Here is a 26,813-nt window from a genome sequence, read left to right as displayed (position 1 = left end):
ATTCTAACTGGAGTGAGATGGTATCTCAATGTTGTTTTGATTTGCATTTCTCTAATGACCAGTGATGATGAGCATTTTTTCATATGTTTGTTGGTCTCATATATGTCTTCTTTTGAAAAGTTTCTGTTCATGTCCTTCACCCACTTTTGAATGTGTTGGTTTGTTTTCTTCTTGTAAATCTGTTTTAGTTCTTTGCAGATTCTTGATATTAGCCCTTTGCCAGATGGGTAGATTGCAAAAATTTTTTCTCATTCTGTTGATTGCCGGTTCACTCTAATGATAACATTAGGCTCAATTTCTAACTTCCTAGAAGGATCTTTGTTTCTATTCCTCCCCTAATTCTTACCATTTTACCAACTGGTTCATCTCTCTTTTCAATGGCTATTGTCCCCACTTATAATGAGAATCTCCTTTTGCCTTTAATAATCTGATTCACCTCAAGGAAAGTGAAAGATTGTTGAGGAAAGCTCAACAGATGTTCAATTTTATGTTTACACTGAGTCCACCACCACACGTGAAATTTGATAGGGGTAAATAATTTCGACCACCTCTAAAGGGGTGGGTGATAAAAGCTTTCTGTGATCTCACCGGCTCAAGTGCCCTCTTTAATCTGAATTCATCTGGAGAGTAACTGCCTTATGATATTATAAAATTACTTGTTTCCTGTGCTTAGGCCTTGTCTCTGGGTAGAGTTTATGTGTCTCAAGGACAAAGACACAGTCTTGTTCATTGACTTCACACACTGCCAGCAAATAATGTGAATCAAGACCTTTAATTAATGGACATGAAGAAAAATTAGTCGTTTGGGAGAAGGTCCTTGAACGCAGCAAAGCGAAAAGAAGAGGATGCTTGCGCATTAACACCTGCTTCTGAGAACGAAAACCAGGTAGTATTTCCGGGCCTCGGTGTCCTCTGAGGCGGCCCTTTAAAGAGATGGAAACCTTCAGCCTGGGAGCGGTGGGCGGAGCCACGACCCGAACGCCTGGAGCCCGCACCAGGCGTAGGCGGCGTCTGGGGCGCGACGTCCTCTGACCGCCAGGGGGAGCCCTGCCGCGCGCTGCGCTCCGGGCCGCTCCGCCCCGCTCTCTGGGCCCGCGCGCCCGCCGCGCACCGCCCGTTGCCACGCCCGCCTCAGGCTGAGGGCCAGTCACTCGCGGGCCGGCGTCCCGCAGCCCGTTCGCGCCCCGCCCCTGTCCCGCAGCGGGACGAGTAACGGTTACGAAGCACTTTCTCTGCCGCGATTTCTGCTTAGTCATTGTCTTCCAGGAAACAGCTCCCACAATTTATGGTCAGCTCTCTCTCAGCGGCCGCAGTAGCCGGAGCCACAGCCGCAGCCACCGGTGCCTTCCTCTCCGGCCGCCGCCGTTTGGCCTTTCTCGGGCCCGAGCGCAGGCCGGGCTCCAGCTGCGCGGCACCGGCAGCCTCGCGCTCCCTCTCGGGCCTCTCTCGGGCCTCGGGCACCGCGTCCTGTGGGGCGGCCGCCTGCCCGCCCTCCTGCAGCCCGGTCGCCGCTCGCCCCTGGCGGCCGCTGCCATGGGCACCGACAGCCGCGCGGCCAAGGCGCTCCTGGCGCGGGCCCGCACCCTGCACCTGCAGACAGGCAACCTGCTGAACTGGGGCCGCCTGCGGAAGAAGTGCCCGTCCACGCACAGCGAGGAGGTGAGCGCGGCGAGCGTCACCGCGGGGCTCCTGGGGCAGGCCTCAGGCCAGGCCGGGCGGTTCCGGGAAAGAAGCAGCTCCCGCGGGTGAGGGAGGGTGGCAGGGCCTTGGGCGCACCTGGGCTTCGCCCGCGGGAAGATGCCGGGGCGAGTGTAGGCGCGATCTGGGGTCCAAACCCGCTGCTGGGGGCAACGCGTCTTAAAAACTTAGCGGGTGCAGCTGCGCACTGAGTGACGCCTCTGTAGGTGCTTAAGGCTGGAAGCAGAACTCTCAAACATCCAGGGTCCCTCTTCCTAGCACGGAGGTCAACAGAGGGCCAGGACGTCGCTCTGTCCCTCTCCACGTCTCTTGCTTCCTTCCCCCACCCTGTCCAGGTAAAGGAGTATTTCGGAGATTATCCTTTGGTGCATTCAGATGAAGTAGTATTTCTAGTACACCTAGCTTCTAGAATGTTGACATTAGACTCTATGTTGCAGTGAGGCAAATGAGTAGGCACTCAAATTTGGCTTTGAAATACCCTAAATACCCTGACTTTCGTTATTACACTTTTTTTTTTTTTTTTTTTGAGACGGAGTCTTGCACTGTCGCCATGGCTAGCTGAAATGGAATGGCGCGATCTCGGCTCACTGCAACCTCCATCTCCCCCCGGGTTCAAGCGATTCTCCTGCCTCAGCCTCCCGAGTAGCTGGGATTACAGGCATGTGCCCCCATACCTGGCTAATTTTTTGTATTTTTAGTAGAGACGGGATTTCACTATGTTGGCCAGCTGGTCTCGAACTCCGGATCTCATGATCCACCCACCTCAGCCTCCCAAAGTGCTGGGATTACAGGCGTGAGCCACCACACCTGGCCTGACATTGCACATTCTATGCACTTATCTGTGCATCTGTGTATGCTTTATCATTACACATTCTATGCATGTAACAGACTATCATACATTTTATGCATGTAACAAAATGTCACATGTGCCCCGTAAATATGTACAAATATCATATATCAATTAAAAAATAAAAGTTTCGTAAAAACTGGAAAATAAAAAGACTAGTCACTAGTTGGAGGTGACAGTAATTAATCTGGAATTACAAACGTGTTATTCCTATTTGTTGTTGGCTATTTCTGAGCAGATAGTCATCCACAGACTGCATATTGTGCATATTGGTGGTATGGGACAATTTTAGTATTTAAAAAATAAGAAAACCTTTAGATTTAGGAGCTATATGTCTTTCAGAAAGTTACTTAGCCTCTCTGAGTCTGTTTACATGGCTTTAAAGTTGGGTAAAAACACCTTCCTCATCAGGTTGTGAGAGAATACGTGAAAATGCTCACCATGGCATCTATCTCCCTGTCATCTGGTTCCATCAGAAAGATAAAACAAATCTTAATTAAAAGAAAAAACTTTCCTAAACTATGTCATATTATGGAATCAGCTGTGTTCATAGGCGGTTTCTGCTCTCTTATATGAGATGTTGATAACAGACCATGCAGCAGCACACAGCATCCCTCTGAGTAAGTGCTGGACCTCTGCCCAGGCCTGGTTGGGGTCAGTGCCCATCAAGAGATGAGAACGCTTGCTTGTATCTTTAGTAGGAATCTGAGTCTGTACTATATTCTGTGTTCACGTTCCAGCCTAGTGTGTACGTTTTGTTTTATTTAAACCACCTACTTTGGCTGTTTCTCCCAAAGATAAATATTTCTGTATTTGGTACATAGACCCTTAATTTCTTCCTGTACTGTTGGTGATATTGGGTGAAATTTTATCTATCTCACAATAGCATACTCTAGTGACTCAAGAGTTTCCGACTGCAAACACAGTAAGAAGTACATTTTATCTTGCAATCCAGTTAATAGTTGTATATCAGTATATCTGAAACAGGCTTCACAAAAAGATATTAACCGTTATTTTATACTGTGTATTCTGATTTTTTCTGTCTTTAATTTTTAAAATGTTGATTTCTCGATGCACAAAGTCACACACCACAGTTTGTAAAACATTGTTCAATTGACTAATTCTGGTTTGTAATGTTTTATTTAGGGTGCTTCATAAGAGTAGGGCAAAACTAAAGAAACTAGAAAACATTGGAGGAAAACCTGAAGGAATCATATTATAGGGAAACTATAAAAAGGGGGCACATTTTGTTTCTATGTAAAAAGAACTTTGTAGCATCCAGAGCTCCAAATTGGGATGTACTACTTGGAACAGTTCAACCTCACTAAAGAGATTAATAAATGGAATAAATCACTTATTTTTGAGAAAATGTATATATTGGGTCGAGAGTTCAGTTAAATTTCTTACAAAGTCTCTTCTAGTTCTAATTTAAAAAAAAATGTTATGACTTCTGTCCAGATTTTTTGTTTCACTGGAATTTTATGAAATCAAATAGTTTTTTAAGTAGATCATTATAGAACTGTTTTGCCCAGTTCTTTGTTGTAAGGGTGTTTGACCAGTTAAATCGTGGTATTTTAAAAATTCTTACACAATTCCAGATCTAATGATAGGCTAAGTTGTGGTGATGCTTATCCTCAGTGATATTGTGTGCGTATGATAAGAATGAAGAGCGCAGAGGACAAACATAAACATTAAATGTTAATGACAAACATTAACCCAAGTACAAGGTTAATGTTTAGTCAATATAGAGAACATGTAATTTACAAGATTAAAAATCATTAGGTTTGTGATAAAGTCAATGAATTTTTTATGTAATTATAACATTAGACTGTTTTATGATTTGTCCTGACATTTTGCAGAATCCAAGATTAATTAAAGAAATGGTTTCAAGAAGGAGGTGAATACTCTGAAAATATACTTCCTTCTTGAATTGAATTCATCAGGAAAGCCTCAAGTGTACAAATGAGCCATCCTTCCAAAGGGAAATTTCTTAGAATTCTCCCACAATTTGAGCCAAAGCACTTCCAATAGAATTTTTAACCTCTAGTTGGTTCTGCTCCTTCAATTTTTACTAATTTTTAAGAGAATATTATGATTTGTAATTCTTTCTGGAATGATTATCAACTCATTTTTATCCACTGACTTAAATTTGGTTATAAATATGCTTTACATAAAGATGTAGACCATGTAACTTGAATTCAAGTGTATTGTTGTGAATAGCACATAAATTATTGTTAAGTATCGTATATCTTAATATAGGTAGTTCTGTGCCCTTAAATTGATAAACTTGTACTAAGAGATAAGTAGTAAAGTGCTTATATCAATTTTTATCATAAGCAATCATAGTTCAGATAGTTCAGAAGTTTGGTCTCTGCTGTTTCTATTAGGAAAGTGCTTTTGCAATTCAGGGGCTTGCTTCTAGTTACTCATTTGTTTTTGCATTGATTGCCCACAGAAGAATGCAAAACACGGTGTCCTTGGTTATCTAATAAGGCAATGATTTCAAATAGCCAGCATTGGCCCATTATCGATCATAAATCAGTTCAGTGAGTCATGGAGCAGTATATTTTTTTCTCATTAATATATTAGAAGCCATTAGGGTACCTGGCATGTTATGAGCCTAAATGTTGTTTTGTGGATGTTTTGTTTCATTATATGTATATACATATAATGCATATGGGTCTTTGCTTACTATGTGAATGTATGTCTTTGGACTACTATGAAATAAGTTTGAAATACATTTTAGTAAAGTATGTTTGAATTGATTTACAACATACCATACTGTAATATTTGTGTAAAAAATTTTTTTGTTTATCTAAGAAAACAGTGAAGATAGGTTAGAGGTACACCTAAATGTTAGGAAATGACTTCTGGACTGTCATACAAATTGACTTCTGCAAGATATGTCTATCCTGGTGGTTCTCAGACTTTAGAGTACATAAAGTACTCTACATGGGACACTTGTTAAAATGAAAACTCCAGACTGCTCTTGGAGAGTGATTCGGTGTGTCTAGGATTAGGCTCAGGAATCTGAATTTTTAATAAACAACACAGGTGAATCTGAGGTAAGAGTCCTCCAGCCACACTTATTCTCCAATAATTTAACTTGTTTGTCGATCTTTAAGAAATGTAGCATAGTTGTGATATGAATTCTAGTCAGACAGCCTGGGCTTGACTCCAAGTTTCTGTGTTTATAAACCTTATTTTTGTTTCTTTATGAATGCCTTTTTTTTTTTTTTTTTTTTTTGGAAATAGAGTCTTGCTCTGTTGCCCAGGCCGGAATGCAATGGCACCATCGTGGCTCACTGTAACCTCTGCCTCCTGGGTTCAAGCAGTTGTCCTGCCTTAGCCACCCAAGTAGCTATTATAGGCCTGCACTACTACACCCAGCTAATTTTTGTGTTTTTAGTAGAGACAGGGTTTCACTATGTTGGCCAAGCTGGTCTTGAACTCCTGACCTCAAGTGATTTGCCGGCCTTGTCCTACCAAAGTGCTGGGATTAGAGGCATGAGCCACTGCACCTGGCCTATGAATACTTTTATGTCCCAACAGTTCACTTAAATTTTCACTGGTACAAAAACACTTTAAAATAATTAGACAACTGGTTTAGTTCAAGAATATTTGAGAAACAAGAGTAGGATGAAAAAAAGCCTGAATTTATCTATGTTGAAAAAACAAAAACCTTGTAGAATTAAAGTTGAGGTTTCTATGGCATTTCCTGTTGCTGTCTTTTTTTCTGCCTATCAAATTAATATATTCTTATTGTAGGAGTATAGAAAAGTGTATAAGCTTTGATTAACAGTTTCAAAATGCATTCCTTTTGCAGCTTCATGACTGTATCCAAAAAACCTTGAATGAGTGGAGTTCCCAAATCAACGCAGATTTGGTCAGGGTAAGTGAAATGTGAATGCAACCATCACGCAGGTCAAAAAGGAAGTAAAGTAAACAGGAAGTTAATTTCTTCAGTTTTGTGAGGGAAGTCAAATAGGCAATTAGCCATAAAACTCTCTGTGGTTGATTTACTGAGACAGCACTCTCATCCAGTAGGCTTATACATAAAACAGAAAATCTAGACTGTAGGCAACTTGTTAGCCAGACAAGATACTAGGATTCTCATGCTTATTTATGTTCTCACCATGGTTTCCTCACTATCGGTGTTTTATTTTCATTTATATTTGGTCTAGTAGAGGAATGATTATCAGTTTTGATTGGTAGATTGCTTTGGTAGACTCAAAGTCACTGGAAATAATTTTTCAAATGTCAGTTTCTGATGAAGCAATAAGGAATTGTGCCCATTAAATGTCAGTATACGGCTACTATCAGAAACGTTAATGTACAAAACACTAAACCACTCTTTGGTATACAACATAGTCAAAGGCTCATAGCACATTACTTAGCTACTTTAAAAGTATGGAAAAGGACATGTGCTGGGAATATTGGTTCCACCGGGCATACTGCAACTATGTAACTCCATAGCTGCTATATAGACATTGAGTAATTTTTTTTAAATCAATCTCTGTTTCTCTGAAATGGCTATTTATTTTACTTATGCTCGACATGTAAACACTTACTGAACTCCTGATGTGTGCTATAAAAGTGCTCAAGAATCATGGGAAAGCCCTTGCTGTTTACTTTGTGTAATATTATAAATGTAAGTTAATGTGTTTCTGATTTATATGTACTAATACTTTGTGATTATCCTGGTAATTATTCATTAAAATATGTTCAAATGACCTTTGCTTTTTTCTGCCACACTCCGAAAAAAGTTTTGGTTTAAAATGCTTGTGATTATAGGCTGGCCGCAGTGGCTCACGCCTGTAATCCCAGCACTTTGTGAGGCTGAAGAGGAGATCACCTGAGTTCAGGAGTTCGAGACCAGCCTGGCCAACATGGCAAAACCTCATCTCTATTAAAAATACAAAAAAAAAAAAAAAAAATGGCAGGGCATGGTGGTGCATGCCTGTAATCCCAGCTACTGGGGAGGCTGAGGCAAGAGAATCACCTGAACCTGGGAGGCAGAGGTTGCAGTGAGCTGAGATCACATCACTGCACTCTAGCCTGAGTAACAGAGTGAGACTTTGTCTCAAAAAATAATAAAAATAAATAAATAAAAATAAAATTCTTGTGATTATAACACTAAATACACTATTGTCATACAATCCAGCAATTCTGCTCCTTAGTATCTACCCAAAGGCGCCAAGAACTTATTTCCACACAAAAACCTGTGCAGGGATCTTTACAGCAGTTCCATTAATAACTGCTAAAATTTGAAGCAACCAAGATGTTCTTCAGTAAGCGAATGTATGTATCAATTACGAATGCATGTATAAACTATCCAGACAAGGCAATATCAGTCAATGCTAAATAGAAATGAGCTATCAAGCCATGAAAAGATATGAAAGAACCTTGAGTGCATATTACTAAATAAAAGATCTGAAAAGGCTACATACTGTATGATTTCAACTATTTGATATTCTGGAAAAAACAAAACTATGTAGACTATAGCTTTGCTAGTCTAGTTAAAAAACAAAAACAAAAACGAGTAAAGAGGCCAGTGATTGCCAGGGATTAGCATAGAGGGATAGATGAATAGGCAGAGCACAAGTTTTTTATGTCAGTGAAACTACTGCGTATGATACTGTAACGGGTATGATACTGTAATGGTGGATACATGTTATACGTTTTTCTAAACCCATAAAACATGCAACACCAAGAGTGAACCCTAAGATAAACTGGACCTGGGTGAATATAACATGTCAATGTAGGTTGATCAACTGTAACAAATGTATACCACTGTGGTGGGTATGTTGATAATGGGGGAGGCTGTGTGTATGTGAATCTGGAGGGTAAATGAGAAATCTGTTCAATCTACTTTCTGTTTGATATTGTTGTGAACCTAAAACTGCTCTAAAAAATAAAATCTGTTTAAAAAAAAAAAAAAAAAACGAAATCCACTTGCAGGTTAAAGTCCAATAACATTAAAATCCAAATAAATTAAAAAGTAAAAGAAAAAGTTTGTAATTAATGTAGAAAGTTTTTAATATGTCATCCAGATGGATAATATTGTTTTTCATTGTTTTTTAGGGTAAAGTTATCTGCTGTGCTAGTGGTTCTGACTCCTCACATATCCCCCAATTGCTTGTTTAATTTTTTTGACAATGCTTCCTTCTAAATACCTGGTCAAAATGAGACACATTTTCCCAGAAAATAGATAAAAACACACACCATTTAACCTTTATTTCAGAGCTTTACAACCCTTGTGAAGCCCACCCAGGCCTTATCTTGCAGGTAGACAATCCTGCAAGATAAGTCTGTTATCCCATCTGTTGTCTTACAGGTTCTCTGCTTCTAAAGGGCATTCTGGATTATAGACAATTTTATAATTAGAAGCATTAAATTTTATGTTTATTTTAAATATTATGTGTTTATTATAGGAGTTTCCAGATGTCTTGGAATGCACTGTATCTCATGCAGTAGAAAAGATAAATCCTGATGAAAGAGAAGAAATGAAAGTTTCTGGTAAAATCCAGTCTTTTCAATTTATATTGCTACATAGTGGAAGTGATAGGTTTTGTTAGGCATTAGAATAAGCCTTTCTTTGGTCAAACACTAAATGTGGGAAATACAAATATTCTTTTTTAACATAATTTTACTTAAACTCCAAGATGGAGTTATAGGAGGTCAGTGCTGGCTATTATATAAGAGTCATAGCTGGGCGCCGTGGCTCATGCTTGTAATTCCAGCACTTTGGGAGGCTGAGGTAGGCGGATCACAACAACACAGCAAAACCCTGTCTCTACTAAAAATACAAAAATTAGCTGGGTGCAGTGGTAAGCACCTGTAATCCCAGCTACTCAGGAGGCTGAGGCAGGAGAATCACTTGCACCTGGGAGGTGGAGGTTGCAGTGAGCCAAGATTGTGCCACTGTACTCTAGCCTGGTGATAGGGCAAAACTCTGTCTCAAAAAAAAAAAAAAAAAAAAAAGAATCAGAATTGAACTTCAACTTGCTTTTCTCATGATGATGTCATCATGTCATGTAATTAATGTGTCAGACTTCAGTAGAAAGAGTAAGGTGAAGGAGATGGAAAGGATAAAGGGAAGGCTTAGGAGCAGTGTCCCCAAAGCAAGCATAAGCACCCCTTTCCTGGTAAGATACTGGTAAGCAATGTCTGAGGTCACCTGGGAATATAAAAAGAAGTCTGGGCAACAGTTACATGAAGAAAAAGAAAATATTGTAACACCCATTCAGGAAATGTAGTAAGTGACAAATTCCAGAAATTGTACTACGCTCAAGGAATACACAAATGAAAAGATGTGCCATTTCTGCCCTTACCTTACAATCAGCATAGCATAGTCATTAAAAGCTTGAGCTTTGAAGTTTCTGGATGTGCAGATTACAAGCTAGTATACTGTTGGGCTAACAAAGACTTTAACCTCCTTGTGCCTCAGTTTTCTCTTCTATAAAATGAGGATGTATCTGTTTCTCCAGCTTCTTGTAAATTGGATAAAATAACAAAAGAAGCACTTAGCACAGTGCTTGCCTCAAAGTAAGTTCTAGGTAGCTATTATTTGCTACCATGTTGTTACTGTGGTTGTTAATAACTACCATTTATTGAGTCTTGCTTTGTGCCAGGCACTGTACTTGGCACATTATGGTTATATTTTCTCATTTAATTCTCAAAACAATCCTGTAAGATAAGTCTGTTATCCCATTGCATTAGTGATATTAAATAACTTGAAAGTTGTCATACAACTAATAAGTGGTTGAATGAAGAATCCACTCAGGTATGCCTAACTCCAAAACCCATTTTTTCCTTTTAATATCACAACGCTATTTGTGTCAGAAAGGATGTAAAGCAACATTCTTTCTGAGGTTGATTGTAATTCATGATTTAGTTCTATCTTGGGTCTCTTAGAAGTTATACTCAGTTCCTATAGGGCTTGAGATTTTTTTTTATAGGTATCAAAATTCTCCCCATATTAAGAGCTTTCCTCTTTCTACCTATCCAAAAAGGCTTGTCTTTTAGAGAAAGGAGGCTATTTCAGATGGCACAAATTCATGGACAGAGAAATAGTAGTGGGGAGGGTTTTCACAGTTATAGGGGCTAAAGTTAGCCAAAATAGTAAATACTGACTCTCAAATAGTAGGGAAGCTGGGATGGCTGTTCAATAGGGAGTAATCTCAGGGAAGCAGTGTTTTTAGAGAGATTATCTAGCAGTAGGAATGGACTGATATAAGAAACATACAAGAAAATGTGTTGCATATATCAAATGTCAGGTACTTTATATAAGGGTATTTCATTAGCCCTATTTTTTCTCCATTTCCTCTCTTCATTTTTTTCTTTTCTTGCTCTTCTGCTACTCTACCTGTTTGTCTATTGAGCAAATTTATTTTTTTGAACAGTGAGTTTACATAAAGTAAATATGTACATATAAAATTGAGTTTAAATGAAGCGAAAGCCTCAATCTTACAAATAGAGAAAATGACTCAACTTTCCTAGTAACCAAAGAAATGCCAATTAATGTGGTCCTGGGTACGTATGGTATTGTACCTACTAAATTAAAAAAAGAATTTAATAATAGCATCCTATGTTGTTAGAACAATTCTTAATTGGTGGTGGTGTAGTAAACTGGCACACATCTTTTAAAACATAGCAAGACTTACACAAAACTTCACAGTGCTTTGACTCATAATTACATTTCTATCTATTCATCCCTGGGAAATGATACAGTATAATGCTGAACAAAAAGTTACTAAGATGTTTGTTTTGGCATTATATATGTGAAAACAGAAAGCTGGAACTACTAATGGAACATTTACTAACCTAAATGTTAATAAGTAGAACTCATTTCATAAATGACACTCTTCAAAATTACAAAACAGTATTCAACCATTAAAAAATGTGTATGTAAAGTTGGCTGGGTGCAGTGGCTCATGCCAGTAATCCCAGCACTTTGGGAGGCGAGGCGGGTGGATCACTTCAGGCCAGAAGTTCGAGACCAGCCTGAGCAACATGGCAAAACCCCATCTCTACTAAAAATACAAAAATTAGCCAAGTATGGTGGTGCAGGATCCCAGCTACTCGGGTGACTGAGGCACGAGAATTGCTTCAGCCCAGGAGGAGGAGGTTGCAATGAACCAAGATGGCACCACTGCACTCCAGCCTGGGCAACAGAGTGAGACTCTGTCTAAAAAAAAAAAAAAAAAACATATTTAAAATTATACACTAAAAACCCAGAATACATTCAAGGCCACCCCTAAGTGGAAAAAACAAAACAAAACAAACAAACAAACAAAAAACACAGAATGCACAGAAATCTAAACAGTAATTTGGGTGATGAGACTGGCAGTTCTTTTTGGTCTTTACTTTTATAGGTCTTCATTTCTACAGTAAGCACATGACTATTAGGATAAAAAAAGAAATTTGGCCTGGTGTGGTGCTGTAATCCCAGCACCTTGGGAAGATTGCTTGAGGCCAGGAGTTCAAGACTTCCCTGGGCAACATATCAAGGCCATGTATCTACAAAAAAAAAAAAAGAAAGAAAGAAAGAAAAAATTAGCCAGGTGTAGTGGTACATGCCTGTAGTCCTAGCTATTTGGGAGGCTGAGGTGAGAGGAACACTTGAGCCTGGAAGCTGGATGCTGCAGTGAGCTGTGATCGCATCACTACACTCTAGCCTGGATGAGAGTGAGACCCTGTCTCAAAAAAAATTGTGGTGATTCACACCTGTAATCTCAGCACTTTGGGTGGCTGAAGTGGGAGGATCCGTTGAGGCGAGGAGTTCAAGGCCAGCCTGGGCAATATAATGAGACCCTGTCTCTACAAATTTTCTAAATTAAAGAAGTTTTAAGATAACCAAATACTACATAGAAATATATTTAAAATATTTATTACATAAAGATAAACCAAATAGAAGTAGAAATAATGTTATGCTCTACTTTATATGACCAAAACTAGAACGTAATATCTGAAAATGAAAATAATTATATTAGGAAGGTAGAATTGTGGATTCTTTTTGTTTGTTTGTTTTCTTTTCATTACATTTTTAGTTTAGTCTTTGTATATAGATTTTAGTTTATTGGAGAAAGTATATAATGTGCTCTATTAATCTTTAAATCATAAAAATATAAATTTCAAGTAATTTAATTTCCAATAGTTACCTGACTTGCCTTCAATGGGAAATAAATATTTGCTTTTTGTTTTGTAAACAGATATTTGTTGGCACCTAGCACATGATTTTAAAAGTACAGTGGAAATATATATATTTATGTCTTAAAATTAAAACTATAAAGTTATGTAACTGGGAAAGGAAAAATAATTCATTCAAGATTGTCTGTCATCTTAGTATTGCAACAGTGTTAATACTAGCATATAGTGAAATGTGTATCCAAATGTAGTAATGGGTTTCGTTTTCTTTGTTACCCAGCAAAACTGTTCATTGTAGGATCAAACTCTTCATCATCAACTAGAAGTGCAGTTGACATGGGTAAGTAAAAACTGAACTTTTTATCTTAATAGTGGACTTTAAATTAGTATAAGTGTATTAGTTATAACTTGTGTTTAGGTTCAGGTAGAAAGAAAATGAGTTGATTCCAATTTTACCTTCTAAAGTTCTAGCCTAATTTCTTAAGGCTTCTATAAAATCATAGTGACTTAGGTATGGTCATATTTTGATATGCAAGAGGAATGTGAAAGGTGTAACGTAGTTAAATATTCACTGTCTGTTTGGAGATAGAAGTTCTTAATCGTATTCTTAGCTCTTTTAGTACTATAGGTGAAATATAAAAATGAACAATGGCAAAAAAAAAATCCAAATATTTTATATCTATTTTTAGCACTTAGGTTATTGTGATATTAAAGTTATTCAATACTTTTAAAAATTATTCCGTGTTTACATATATTGAAAACGTAAATGACTGGCTCTTTAATATAACTTTAGAATGAATAATCATTTAAAATAAGCTCTTAAATTATTTTTACAGAAATTAAGAAATTATGTATCTTTATAAATGTGGATTAAGACCATACATTCAGTTTTCCAGTGTCTCAAGCTTATTCTTTGCTGTGACTACCAGTTACAGAATATTGGGTCATTATTCAGGTGATCATCTGTATGTGATAGTAGTGAGCAAGTAGAACTGGAGAAGAAAATTTTATGAAGATAAGGGAGCTACTAAAGACTTCTGGGACCTAGGAAACAAGAAGACATTTTGTTCCCCAGAAGGAGGAGCATGTAGTAGCTGCAAACTGCCTAGGAAAAAGGCAGGTCAGAGAAACCAACTTATCTGCCACACAGAGCAAGTAGGCAAATGGGCACTTAAACATTTTTAAAAGATGGAAATGTTCTAAATAAAAAGTAAACTACAAAATAATCTGTTATTTTGAAAACTAGTGAAGAATATAGACAGAATTCAGTGGAATACTTTGAAAATATTAGAAATATTTGTTTTTATGATGTAACAAGCATTTATTCTCTTTGTGTTTTCCTTCCTATCAGCCTGTTCGGTCCTTGGAGTTGCACAGCTGGATTCTGTGATCATTGCTTCACCTCCTATTGAAGATGGAGTTAATCTTTCCTTGGAGCATTTACAGCCTTACTGGGAGGAATTAGAAAACTTAGTTCAGAGCAAAAAGATTGTTGCCATAGGTACCTCTGATCTAGACAAAACACAGTTGGAACAGCTGTATCAGTGGGCACAGGTAAGGGATGGCAGGATCATAAGCACTCTGGGAAGAACCTGCCCTTTTCAGTCTTTGCTGCATGCTGTTGAGCATCGTGCACATAGTGGCCGCCCCTGCAGGGGACTTTTCCACATGTGGGAGTTTTGTTTTGTTTCTGCAGGAGTTTTGAGGCAGGTTTTATCTAAATCATTTGGGGTTTTTGTTTGTTTTTATTTAAATATATCTCTGATTTAACTGAATGTTAATCCTAGTTAAAATGAGTGACAAAAATACTAGAAAAATGTGTGTTAAAACATTTATAGCCAAATGAGTTAAGGCCATTTCCTCCGGTTGTACTTACGTGCTAAAAACAATAGTACCTAAAAAAAAAATGAAGGTTTTTCTTTAGGTACTATTAGACCAGGCTCTAATTTCCTAAGTAAGGGAATATTATGTATAACAAATATTTTTCTGTTATTCTAATAGATGTGTAAGACTCTCAGTTCATACAAGTTGATAGGGAGTGAGTGTCATAAATTAATTATTCCCACTCTCAAGTCTAATAACCTACAGAATTATTAGGAAAATCACTTACTAGCATTTTACCTTTACTCTCAGTATTTTTCTTTATTCCTTTTCCTTCTTCTTCAGCCTTCTCCTTTTCAGAGCTTTCATAGTTTCTTGTGGACAGGAAGACCCTAGAGAAAGTATTTCCCCTTCTCCCTTTGACTTGATGATAGCCGGAATGTGATCAAGAAACTTCTAGAGAGACTTAGATGATTCAGAATGCAAATTAACCAGTGCAGCTACTGGAAGCTATCAGTTCTTCTCTTTCAAAATGTGTCTGATTAATAGCCACATTTTACACTTTAACATTAAATGTATTTACTTGCATTTGATCCTCTACCTTTAAGACCTATTCCCTCTGTAGCTGAAACCATCACACTTAACAAACTAACAAAAATCATGTTTGTTTTCTAGGCAGATGTACTAGATTGTTAAATGGTTCTAACAGGGGACTTTTTAATAGTGTAATACAGGCCGGGTGTGGTGGCTCACACCTGTAATCCTAGCACTTTGGGAGGCCAAGGCAGGTGATCACCTGAGGTCAGGAGTTTGAGGCCAGCCTGATCAACATGGTGAAACCTCGTCTCTACTAAAAATACAAGCTGGGTGTGGTGGTAGGTGCCTGTAATCCCAGCAACTCAGGAGGCTGAGGCAGGAAAATTGCTTGAACCCAGGAGGTGGAGGTTGCAGTGAGCGGAGATTGCACCACTGCACTCCAGCCTGGGTGACAGAGCAAGACTCCATTTCAAAAAAAAAAAAAAAAAGTGTTGTACTGTGTTGGCTTTTTCCTCCTGCTAGAGTTATATTTCCTTTCCCTATTACATAAGGAAAAGGTAATAGGGAATGTCTAACCTTACCACTAATCTAGGTTAGAAAAGCATATATTAATAAAGATATTCATGTAAAAGTATTTTGTAAACTTTAAGCACTGTGGATTGTGATTTTTCATATATTCTAAAATTATGTTATTGCTTATTGCTTTCTACTTTTGGTATTATATTTAATTTAGTAGTGATATCATGATTTTATTTTCACTTCTAGGTAAAACCAAATAGTAACCAAGTTAATCTTGCCTCCTGCTGTGTGATGCCACCAGATTTGACTGCATTTGCTAAACAATTTGACATACAGCTATTGACTCACAATGATCCAAAAGGTAAAACTGATATTTTCATTATAGAGATTGATCATAAACTTTTGTTTATGATCAATAATAGAGATTTTCATGATATTGATTGATCATAAATGTTTTGCAAAAAGGTACTTGTTGATATTTAATTTTAAGTGTGGACAGTGATAAAAATACAGTGTTATCCGAACTGTTCTTAATGATTGGTTCAAAACATATACGCCTTTATTTTATTTTCAGAAAACTTTATTTTTGTCTCTGTACCAATGGTGAAAAAAAGTGAAGGGATCATTTCCTGAATATCTGGTCTTTTGAGGTTCACAAATACTAAACTACACAGAAAAGATCTTTTGAGACGTTCCAAATAGCAATATTTATAATCCTATCTAGTACAGCAAAGACTGACCAGAAGGCCACTTGATTATTTATTTAGTTATTTATTTTTGAGATGAAGTCTTGCTCTGTCACCCAGGCTGGAGTGCAGTGGCATGATCTCAGCTGACTGCAATCTCCACCTCCCAGACTCAAGCTATCCTCCTACCTCAGCCTTCCGAGTAGCTGGGACTAGGTGCATACCACCACACCTAGCTAGTTTTTGTATTTTTTGTAGAGAGAGGGTTTCACATGTCACCCAGCCTGGGCTTGAATTTCTGGACTCAAGAAATTCCCCCACCTTGGCCTCCCAAGGTGCTGGGATTATAGGCGTGAGCCACTGCAGCTGGCCAAAAGGCCACTTTATTTAAGGGGATAAATATCTGAAAAACATGGCACATGTAATTTAATTCAAAACTTAATAAGTATCTTAGGATAGGTAATTAGGTATTTTATTAATGGTTACTATCAAGCCATATGTTTAGTGTTAATCAGAAATATTATTTGATTAATAAAACTGGCTTATCTGCCTTTTGTAGAATAATTTTTTACAACATTTTATAAGATAACTAGAAAGACTTAGAAGAGAATATTGAACATAATTTGCAAAGATAAATGTTTCAGAGAGCCTGTATGTTACTATTTTTGGTTATAAATGAAAAATGTTTGGTTATAAGTGAGAAATATCTTGTGAAAGTTTTACCTCTTGATGACATTTTTATGGAAGTTCTGATTTAATAAATATTAGAGGAAATTATATTTTAGAGATAATTCCCGTCAAAAAAATGTTCAGCTTTTACTTCCATACCTAAAAAAATGACATAATATCAGTGGGTTGATTCAGTTTGCTTATTTTAAGATTGCTGTGAATAATCTGTTAAGACTTTATATTATTTATTAGCAGTCTACTTCATTCTCATTTCTTCACTGTTTCATCAGAGGAGGGGGAGATGGAGAAGAAAAAATTTTAATAGTTATTGTTCCTTGAATGCCAAGCATCAAGCCAAATGCCTCAGAGAGATTATCTATAATCCTCACAACACCTGAACCTATGTATTTTTTTAGTCAGGAAATAGAGCCTCAGAGTGAAAGGAACTAGCCAAGGTCACCCAGCTGGCTTTGAACAAAGTTTGAACTTGACCTAAGTCTTGGATTAGTTTGGACCCTTTTCCACTATATTATCTCTCTGATTTGAAATGTTAGTATTACAGTATTTCAATATGAAAACTTTATCCATTTTCATTTAAATCACACCAGAATAAAATACAGTGACTTTCGCCTCCCCAGTAGAGCTTTCACAACGAAGTAAATTGATTTTTAAGCCATTTTAGTGAAAAATCTAACAAACTGTTATGCTGATTTATTCTGAACTATGAGTGATTTAAATTTTAACTTTCCATATGTTGGCAGGTGTCATGTGTCTGTTTACTTTTTGGAGGCTCTTCTGACAGTAACTGTTACCAACCACTGATGATCCAGCCTGTACTCTCTTCTAGCTTCACTTGAAAAAAAACTCAATCTAGTAGTAAAGGAAATAGGAAAAGATGAAGGTGTCTAGTGTTTTATTTTCACATATCTAAATGTTGCATTTAGAAATTATGGCAAAATATATTGTATATGTATATGAGGAGAGAGATTTAATCCTTTTTTATATTGTATTACTGATATAATTTGATACTTGGTTGTCTTTTTAAATTCTAAGACTTTTGGTGAAAATGCAGGCTTATCCTGCATTTATCATTAATGAACCTTCAGACACTTTATAATGATGCAACTTTTGATTTAATTTGTCATGTTTACTGACTAAAGAGTTCAGCCACAGCTGAATTTTAAAAGTATATAGTTAAATGAATAGCATAGTCTCTGATTTTGTGTCAAATTTTTTATTTTTTTAAACAACCAAATTGTAAAACATTTAACTCTGCTTGTCATTTAAAATAGAATTTTGTTCATAAATTCCCTGAAGGTCTACCCCCGTTCTAAAAATTACTCTTACTCCTCATAATGGGTTTATTTTCCATTACCCTTTGTTCTAGAAGTTGTAGTAACAACTTAACTAGAGAGTAAAATTGTAAAGTAGGTGATCCTGAATTTAGAACTTTCTGTTTTTATTTGCTTCCTGCCTCCCACTTGAATTAAATCCAATCTGTATTACCTCTCTTTCCCTCGGTGGTCCTCTTCTCTGTTAGAGAATCTGATAAACCCGTAGTAATGTTACTTTTCCAAGGAGACATTTGCATTCTATTTATGAAAACTACCATTTACTAGTAGTGTGACCTAGACCAAGTTACCTAGCCTCTATGCCTCAGTTTCCCCCATAAAGGAGATAATAGTATCTATCTCATAGGGTTAGCATGTGGATTAACTGAGTTAATACATGTAAAGTACTCAGAAAAGTACTTACCACATGTAAAGTAATGCCAAACAGCTAACATTAATAAACACTGATTGACTGTTTATTATTAATGTTATTCAGGTATCACAGCAGTTCATTTGGGAATAGGTGTATCCTTTAGCACTCCCAAATCAAACTGTAAAGATGCTTACTTAATCCCTATCTGTAGGTTGCTTCTGACCCCACTGGAATCTTTGCATATTGATTGATTCATTCAATGGACATTTGAGCACCATTTGCCAGGCATTGTTCTGGGTACTAGAGATAAAGAACCAAGTCAGACAAAAACCAGTCCGCGTGGAATTTATATTCTAATGGGAGGAGACAGACTATAAAATAAATGTTACATACGATAAATGGTAGTACATGCTATGGAGATAATTTGGCTGAAGGAGAAAGAGTATCCAAGTTAGTCGTCGTTTTATGTTTTAGGTCTCTCTGCTAAGGGAATATTAATCAGAGACCTGCAGGCAAAGAGTGAGCCATGTGAATATCTGGAAAAAGTGTGTTCAAGGAAGAGGGAGAAACTGATTCAGAGGCCCCAAGGTGTGAATGTGCTTGAGGTTTTCAGGATGCAGTAAGGAGGTGAGGCCAGTGTGGCCAGAGAAGAGGCAGTGAGGAGAGGAGGGTAGGATATGGGATCAGAACAGTCATAGAGAGCTTGGGTATAAACTTGGAATTTGCTGGGCACGGTGGCTCACACCTGTAATCCCAGCACTTTGGGAGGCCAAGGCAGGGGATCACTTGAGTCCAGGAGTTTGAGACCAGCCTGGGAAATATAGTAAGACCTCATATCTACAAAAAATAAAATAATTAAATTAGTTGGCCTTGGTGATGCATGCCTCTAGTCCTAGCTATTCAGGAGAAAGAGGTGGGAAAGCTGATTGAGCCCGATAGTTTGAGACTGCGGTGAGCTATGATTGTGCCACTACACTCCAGCCTGGGTGACAGAGTGAGACATTGTCTCAAAAAAAAAAAAAAAAGTATTGGCACTGCGGCACTCTAAAATTATCAGCTGCTGGTGCTGGTGGAAGTGTAAACTATAGCCTTTCCTGTAGAGCAGTTGGCAATATACTGTGTATCTAGCTTTAAGAATGTACTTGTACTTTGGCCCTTCACTCCATAGCCAGGCATGCATTTTAAAATGTTCATCATCTGGCATCACTGTGATACCTGGAGGACATTGTTTCTTCCATATTTGGAGATAAATTTATGTCTTGATTGTTTTTTTATAAGATATAGTTGATAAAAATTTATTTAAATGGTCTTGCAATGATATGTATTCAGATGCTTAAAGCATTGTTGGTATACATATTTCTATTTTTAGAAAGGGTTTTTATGGATCAGTGCCCCAGTTGTCATCAGAGCCATTGGTGTTTTCATTGTTTAAAATATCGTCTGTAAAATGGGCATTTTTTATTTAAAAAAAAAGCCATTATTTATGTGTATATGGCTTTTTTTTGGCATTTCTGATAATTGTATTATATAAAGAAAGTCTATACATTGGATAACATTATGTATATTTAAACTTACAGACTTATTTGTAATGCAAACCACCATTTTAATGTACTGTAATTAGTATGGTTATAATATATACAGTCTTTACCTCTTCCCATCACACAACTTTGTGTGTGTGTAATAAGCCAATTTTGGTTTGAAAATATTTTTTGAGGCCAGGCTCATGCCTGTAATCCCAGCACTTTAGGAGAACGAGGTGGGTGGATCACCTGAGGTCAGGAGTTCGAGAACAGCCTGACCAACATGGTGAACCCCATCTCTACTAAAATACAAAATTAGCCAGGCATGGTGGCACGCGCCTGTAATCCCAGTTACTTCGGAGGCTGAGGCAAGAGAATTACTTGAACCCAGGAGGCAGAAGTTTCAGTGAGCCAAGATTGCGCCATTGCATTCCAGCCTGGGCAACAGAGTGAGATACCGTCTCAAAAAAAAAAGAAAAGAAAATATTTTTTGAAAAAGAATATTTATTTTGGCCTTATTCTTATTAGCAAAATATTAGGAAAAAAACTAAATGTTTTGACCAATGATAAGGAGATATATAAATTATGATATCTAATATAGTATTGGGGAAATTATTAAAAATTATGTTTTCACAGATTATTACATGGGAAAATATTCACAATATAAGTGGAAAAAGTAAATAAGGCTATTGTAACTACAGTATGATTTCTAGTTTTGTAAGATATGGATATATATATACAAACACAGATACAGATATAAGATATGGAGATATATATTCAAGATATGGATGGAGATATATATGAAGATATATACCCATATACGCCAAAAAAGTTGTAAGGAAATACATGACAATGGTATCATCTCCAATTGATAGGATTATCAGTGACTTTTTTTTTTTTTTCTTTAAACCCTGACTATACATTAGAATCACCTGGAGATCTTTAAAACCTGCGGATGTTTAGGCTCCACTCCCCAAAAGTTATGAATTAAATAGGCTGGGGTACAAGTGTAGATACTTTTTAAATAACTGCCTGGGAGTTTCTAATATTCTGGTTCAGCTTCATAGCACACACATGAAGGATAAGCATATTTTATATTAAATTTTGAGGTGTTTCTTTATTATTAACTGCCTACCTGCATAGTAAAGTACTTTTGTTTTCCAATTAACATGCTGGAGTTTTGTTTGTTGTTGTTTCTTTCAGAACTGCTTTCTGAAGCAAGTTTCCAAGAAGCTCTTCAGGAAAGCATTCCTGACATTCAAGCACAGGAGTGGGTGCCACTGTGGCTACTGCGATATTCAGTCATTGTGAAAAGTAGAGGAATTATCAAATCAAAAGGCTACATTTTACAAGCTAAAAGAAGGGGTTCTTAACTGACTCAGGAGCATAACTTACTGACCTGTAATTTCCTTGAATATAAGATAAAATTGGGATGTGTAAAAATCTAGTTATTGCCTGTAAATGGTGTCATTGAGGCAGATATCCTTTTGTCATATTTGACAGTATGTTGTCTGTCAAGTTTTGAATACTTCTTTTGCCTCCCTATCAATCCATTCTCATGAACCACTGTATTGGTTTCCTTAAACTATTGTTTTCTAATTGAAATTGTCTATAAAGAAAATATTTGCAATATATTTTTCCTTTATTTTTATGACTAATATAAATCAAGAAAATTTGTTGTTAGATATATTTTGGCCTAGTTATCAGGGTAATGTATATACATATTTTTTATTTCCAAAAAAATTCATTAATTGCTTCTTAACTCTTACTATAAGCAATTTAATTACAATTGTTAAAACTGAAATACTGGAAGAAGATACTTTTCCTGTTATCGATAAACTACATCTCAGAGTAACTGGAGTAGCTGGGATTTACTAGTAGTGTAAATAAAATTCACTCTTCAATACATGAATGGAAGCTTAAATTTTTTTTATGTGTTCTTGCATATAGTATAGCTGTAAAGATTTAACCATGTATTCTTGTGCCATATTCTATTACTTATAAAAAAAAAAAAAGTAAATCTGAAAAGGAGAGGAGAAACTTTGAAATTATTGTTTGGGGGTTTTATAAAAGCAACTACTATCATCTCCAGATTCTTTTAAATTATTGATCCATCCTTAGTATATATTGCTACTCATTCAAGAATCTTCAATAAGTGACTGGGCCCAGTGGCTCACGCCTGTAATCTCAGCACTTTGGGAGGCCGAGGTGGGTGGATCACCTGAGGTCAGGCGTTTGAGACCAGCCTGGCTAACATGGTGAAATCCCATCTCTACTAAAAATAGAAAAATTAGCTGGGCATAATGGCGGGCACCTATATACTCAGGAGGCTGAGGCAGGAGAATCACTTGAACCAGGAGACCGAGGTTGCAGTGAGCAGAGATCGCGCCATTGTACTCCAGCCTGGGTGACAAGAATGAAACTCCGTCTCAAAAAAAAAAAAAAATCTTCAATAAGTATTGAGTACTTACCATGTGTTGGGATACTGTGGGCTCTGGAGAGACATTATCTACTTAAACAACTTTGAGATACAGTTTTAACTATTTTAAAGCCGAATAATATAATTAAAATTTTATAGCTTAAAAGAGACTAAGTCATTTCGTATAATTCCTCATTAGTTTAAAAACCACAAAATTGCAAATAAATAAGCTATAACCTTTGATATACACTATAGGTCTCCTTAATTTTATAAACTGGTATCTGTAACCTGAATAGTTTGAAAACTTCTTTAAAAATCTCTTGTGTCTCAGTATTTTTAAACCATGGGCCTAAATAAAACTAATCTTGCTCAAGTTTTCTCAACCTAGGGAAAAGAACTATGGTTCCATATTCAAAATAAATATAACAGACCTTTTTCCTAAGTAAGATTTTGTGGTTTACTGATTGGATAATTTGATCATTAAAATTATGTGAAATCTGGCCGGGCACAGCTCACACATGTAATCCCAACACTTTGGGAGGCCAAGGCGGGTGGATCACCTGAGGTCAGGAGTTCAAGCCCAGCCTGGCCAGCATGGTGAAACCCCATCTCTACTAAAAGTACAAAAATTAGCCGGGCGTGGTGGTAGGTGCCTGTAATCCCAGCTACTAGGGAGGCTGAGGCACAAGAATCGCTTGAACCCCAGAGGCGGAGGTTGTGGCAAGCCGAGATCACACCATTGCACTCCAGCCTGGGTGACAGAGCGAGATGTGAACAAACAAACAGAAATTGTGTGAAATCATATGATTTGCCTGGTAAAACTTGTTTAGACGTTGAACTATTTAAACCATCTAGCTTTATATTAATTGTATTTAATGTTATTAAATATATATAGTTCACTTTTAAATTTGGAAATGTACCACCTTTTTTTTCCATATAAGTCCTTAAACAAGTGTTCATTTTATTTTAAATCTATACAGTAAATTGGCCAAGATATTTTAAGAGGAAACTTTAATAGCACATTTATTGCTTTTATAACCCTGGACTTATAAAAATGGATTGTTTGAAGGGTTATTCTGAAAATGGGGAAAAAAAAAATCTTAGTTTCTAATATATCTAAACTTCAGCAGAGATTTCTGGTGATCTACCCGCACCCTCAACTCTTGACAAAGAAACAAGACTATAGATTCATTTTCTGAAGGGGATCATGTACGGAATTTTTAATGAGCTTTTAATTTTACCTCTGTACTCTTGATTTTCTGTTATTGAATAATCTTTTTTAAAACACTGATTTTTAAGGCTTTATATAGAAGTTTTCCAAGCTGATGTTCACATCTTTTTTTCATGGACTATCAGACTATAGTGAACACTTTTCAAATATTTAAGGACTTAATGTTTAAAAAGCCATAAAATAGAGAGTAGTAATACTACCAAATAATTACTTAAAACTGAAACTAAGTTATCAACAGTTTATATAACATGTTTTTTGAGATGTAAATCCAGTGTGACAAAGGTAGAAAAAGTTTATACAATTGTTTTTTTTCCAATAAATATGAAAAAAAGCTGTTGCTTATTCATTACATTTTCAAAATACACTGGAGCCTTACTTTAACACAGTGTACTGTAACTTGGAATTTTTTCTGAGTCTTTCTTGAATTCCCATCCAGGAAACTGTAGTCACCAAAAGCAACCAGTATTTTCACATGATGTAAAAGATCATATTGTGCTAGTACATTAATAGAATATCCATTTGGAGATGGCCATTGCTAGAACTTGAATCACAAATAATAGCTAATAATTTTTCAGGTTTCAAAAAAGGTCATTTGGATAACAGCTATTTATAAAATGGAAAATAAAAAATTACTCTATTTTGCATGAATAGTTCAGACTTTCCCATACCAGAGCCAAGTAGTAACTAAAATTAGGATCTTAATTTTCAATGATAAAAGGTCTAAGGCTCATTTAATGATGCTCCTTTAACATTTTCTTTCTAGGTTTTACAGCCAGTACTTTCAGTATTTGGGAATGTAAACAGTTGATATATTTATTGTATATTGGCTGACAGTTCATCCTTCTGCAAAATATGCATTTAGAGAAATGTGAAGCTGTTTTAATGAGTATTTAAATCATTTGTATCATTTGTGTTTTCATATTCAAATACACCAACTTAAAATTCTGAACCTATTTTTTTCATCATTAACTTCCTATTATACCAGAACTTATATCTTTTTCCTGTAAAGTTGGTGATGGGATATGGCAGCTTTATTTTTGAAAAATATATAACATGACTTTAATGGTTTTATAGTTTTTAGAATTAGAAACATAGGAAGGGAAAATATTTAATTAGATAATTCAACTTTTTATGTGTCTGTAGTATACTATAAAAGCAAATTATAAAGTATTATTAAATATTTATAATTTTTAATATTACTTACATTATGAATTTAACTAAAATAAAGTGTGAGTTGTATATTTTTTAATTGGATTATTTCAATAGCTGGAAACATCCTGAAGCATTATATTGATTTTTGAATTATTTGAATTCAAACTGAGTATGATTCGAATATAATAATTGTAAAACATCCAAGTCATAAAGCTATTTATGCATTCATTCATACCACAAAGATTTATTGAATGCCTGCTATGTGTTAGGCACTGTGCTACAGATGGACACAGGTGAAAAACAACTCCTATCTTCAAGGAACATACGGTATATTTGGGAGAAAAGGAAGGAATCTGTATATGAATAAAAGCAACAAAAGGCTGCATCTGCTGGCTGGGCGCCGTGGCTCATGCCTGTTATCCCAGCACTTTAGGAGGCTGACGCGGGTGAATCACTTCAGACCAAGAGTTCAAGATCGCCCTGGCCAACATAGTGAAACCCTGTCTCTTCTAAAAATACAAAAATTATTCAAGAATGGTGATCCATGCCTGTAATCCCAGCTACTTGGGAGGCTGAGGGACAAGAATCACTTGAAAATGGGAGGTGGAGGTTGCAGTGAATTATTCACAGATAATTTTTGACTCCCCCAAAACTTAACTAATCGCCTACTGTTGACCAGAAGTCTTGCAGATAACTAGTTGATTAATACATATCTTATATGTTGTATACATTATATATTGTATTCTTACAATGAAGTAAACTAGAGAAAAGAAAAGTTTAAGAGAATCATAAGGAAAAGAAAATACATTTACTGTTAATTGGAAGTGGATCATCATAAAGGTCTTCATCCTTGTCTTCATGTTGAGTAAGCTGAGGAGGAACAGGAAGAGTTGGTGGAGACAGAAGAAAGTGCGTAAGTGGAACCTCCCAGGTCAAACCTGTGTTGTCCAAGGGACAACTGTATTGTATATATTTGCCTAAAATTAGGCATACTGTATTTGCTCTAAATCCACTTCAGTTAAAGAAGATAGGCAAAGAACAGGGCAAACCTGGTAAGCCCACGTAAAAACACTTTTTTGCCTATGGTATATTTGTTGATAGACCAACTCAGTCTTCTCATATTATGAATATGTACTGACAATTTTAGTTGCTTATATTTGTTTCTTGACGTTAGATTATATGAGTTGCTTTTCTCCTTTCTCTCTTTTTTTAACTTGAAAGGGGCCATGATTGCAAATATTAGACATTGAATGATTTTCTAATATTCTTCCCAATTTTCTACGCCTCCCTCTGTCTTAATTTCTGTTTTCATGAATTTGCTCAAATTAAAGTTATGGAGATTAAATAAGTGAATACATGTAAAGCACTTCGACTAGTATCTAGCAGATATTAAGTGCCCAGTACTATTATGATTGATGCTGTTCTTTGATGCTTTGATCTTTGCAACCTACATCCAATTAGTTCACTTTTTTTCTACACCATTTGTCTCCTCTTCAAATCTAGCCTTTCTCTTCTATTCATCTTCTTACATAGTCTCATTGCTACTTGGCCCTACCAAAATTTATTTTTGCTCCTCACTACATTTGCCACAAGAGTTTATCTAAACCATTTCCATTCTTCTGAGATGTATCACCTACTTACAGAAGTTATCATCTATCCCAAATCTCCTCTTCTCTCCAATTGAACATCCTTGCATTCACATTCTCTGTTTCAAGTATCGACTCTTCCCTCATGCCTTAAAGGAAGGTGCATTCTTTTATGGCTACACCCACATGTCTTGTTTTTTTATCCAATTCTTCAGTTAGCATTAGGCTCTGCTGCAAATAGAAAAATCTCTAAGTAACAGTTTTTAACAAGGTGT

General features: G+C 36.5%; 1 protein-coding gene and 1 long non-coding RNA gene across 2 annotated transcripts; both read left to right on the top strand.

Moving 5' to 3' along the window:
- Positions 1-1,113: 1,113 nt before the first annotated feature.
- Positions 1,114-22,062, top strand: GCLM (glutamate-cysteine ligase modifier subunit). The gene is made up of 7 exons (XM_032247913.1): positions 1,114-1,659; positions 6,372-6,437; positions 8,980-9,064; positions 12,975-13,034; positions 14,046-14,248; positions 15,818-15,932; positions 21,354-22,062. The coding sequence occupies exons 1-7, from the start codon at positions 1,534-1,536 to the stop codon at positions 21,521-21,523; spliced, it is 825 nt and encodes a 274-aa protein (XP_032103804.1). The 5' UTR covers positions 1,114-1,533; the 3' UTR covers positions 21,524-22,062.
- LOC116529977 lies at positions 16,528-18,129 on the top strand. Its single transcript, XR_004259767.1, has 2 exons — positions 16,528-16,973; positions 17,005-18,129. It is a non-coding gene; the product is annotated as an uncharacterized LOC116529977 (long non-coding RNA).
- Positions 22,063-26,813: the final 4,751 nt, after the last annotated feature.

Source organism: Sapajus apella, unplaced genomic scaffold (genome assembly GCF_009761245.1).
Source record: "Sapajus apella isolate SASKATOON/1434 unplaced genomic scaffold, GSC_monkey_1.0 scaffold64, whole genome shotgun sequence".
Lineage (NCBI taxonomy): Eukaryota > Metazoa > Chordata > Mammalia > Primates > Cebidae > Sapajus > Sapajus apella.
The sequence above is the reverse complement of the archived record's forward strand: the minus strand, read 5'-3'. Positions and strand labels throughout refer to the sequence as shown.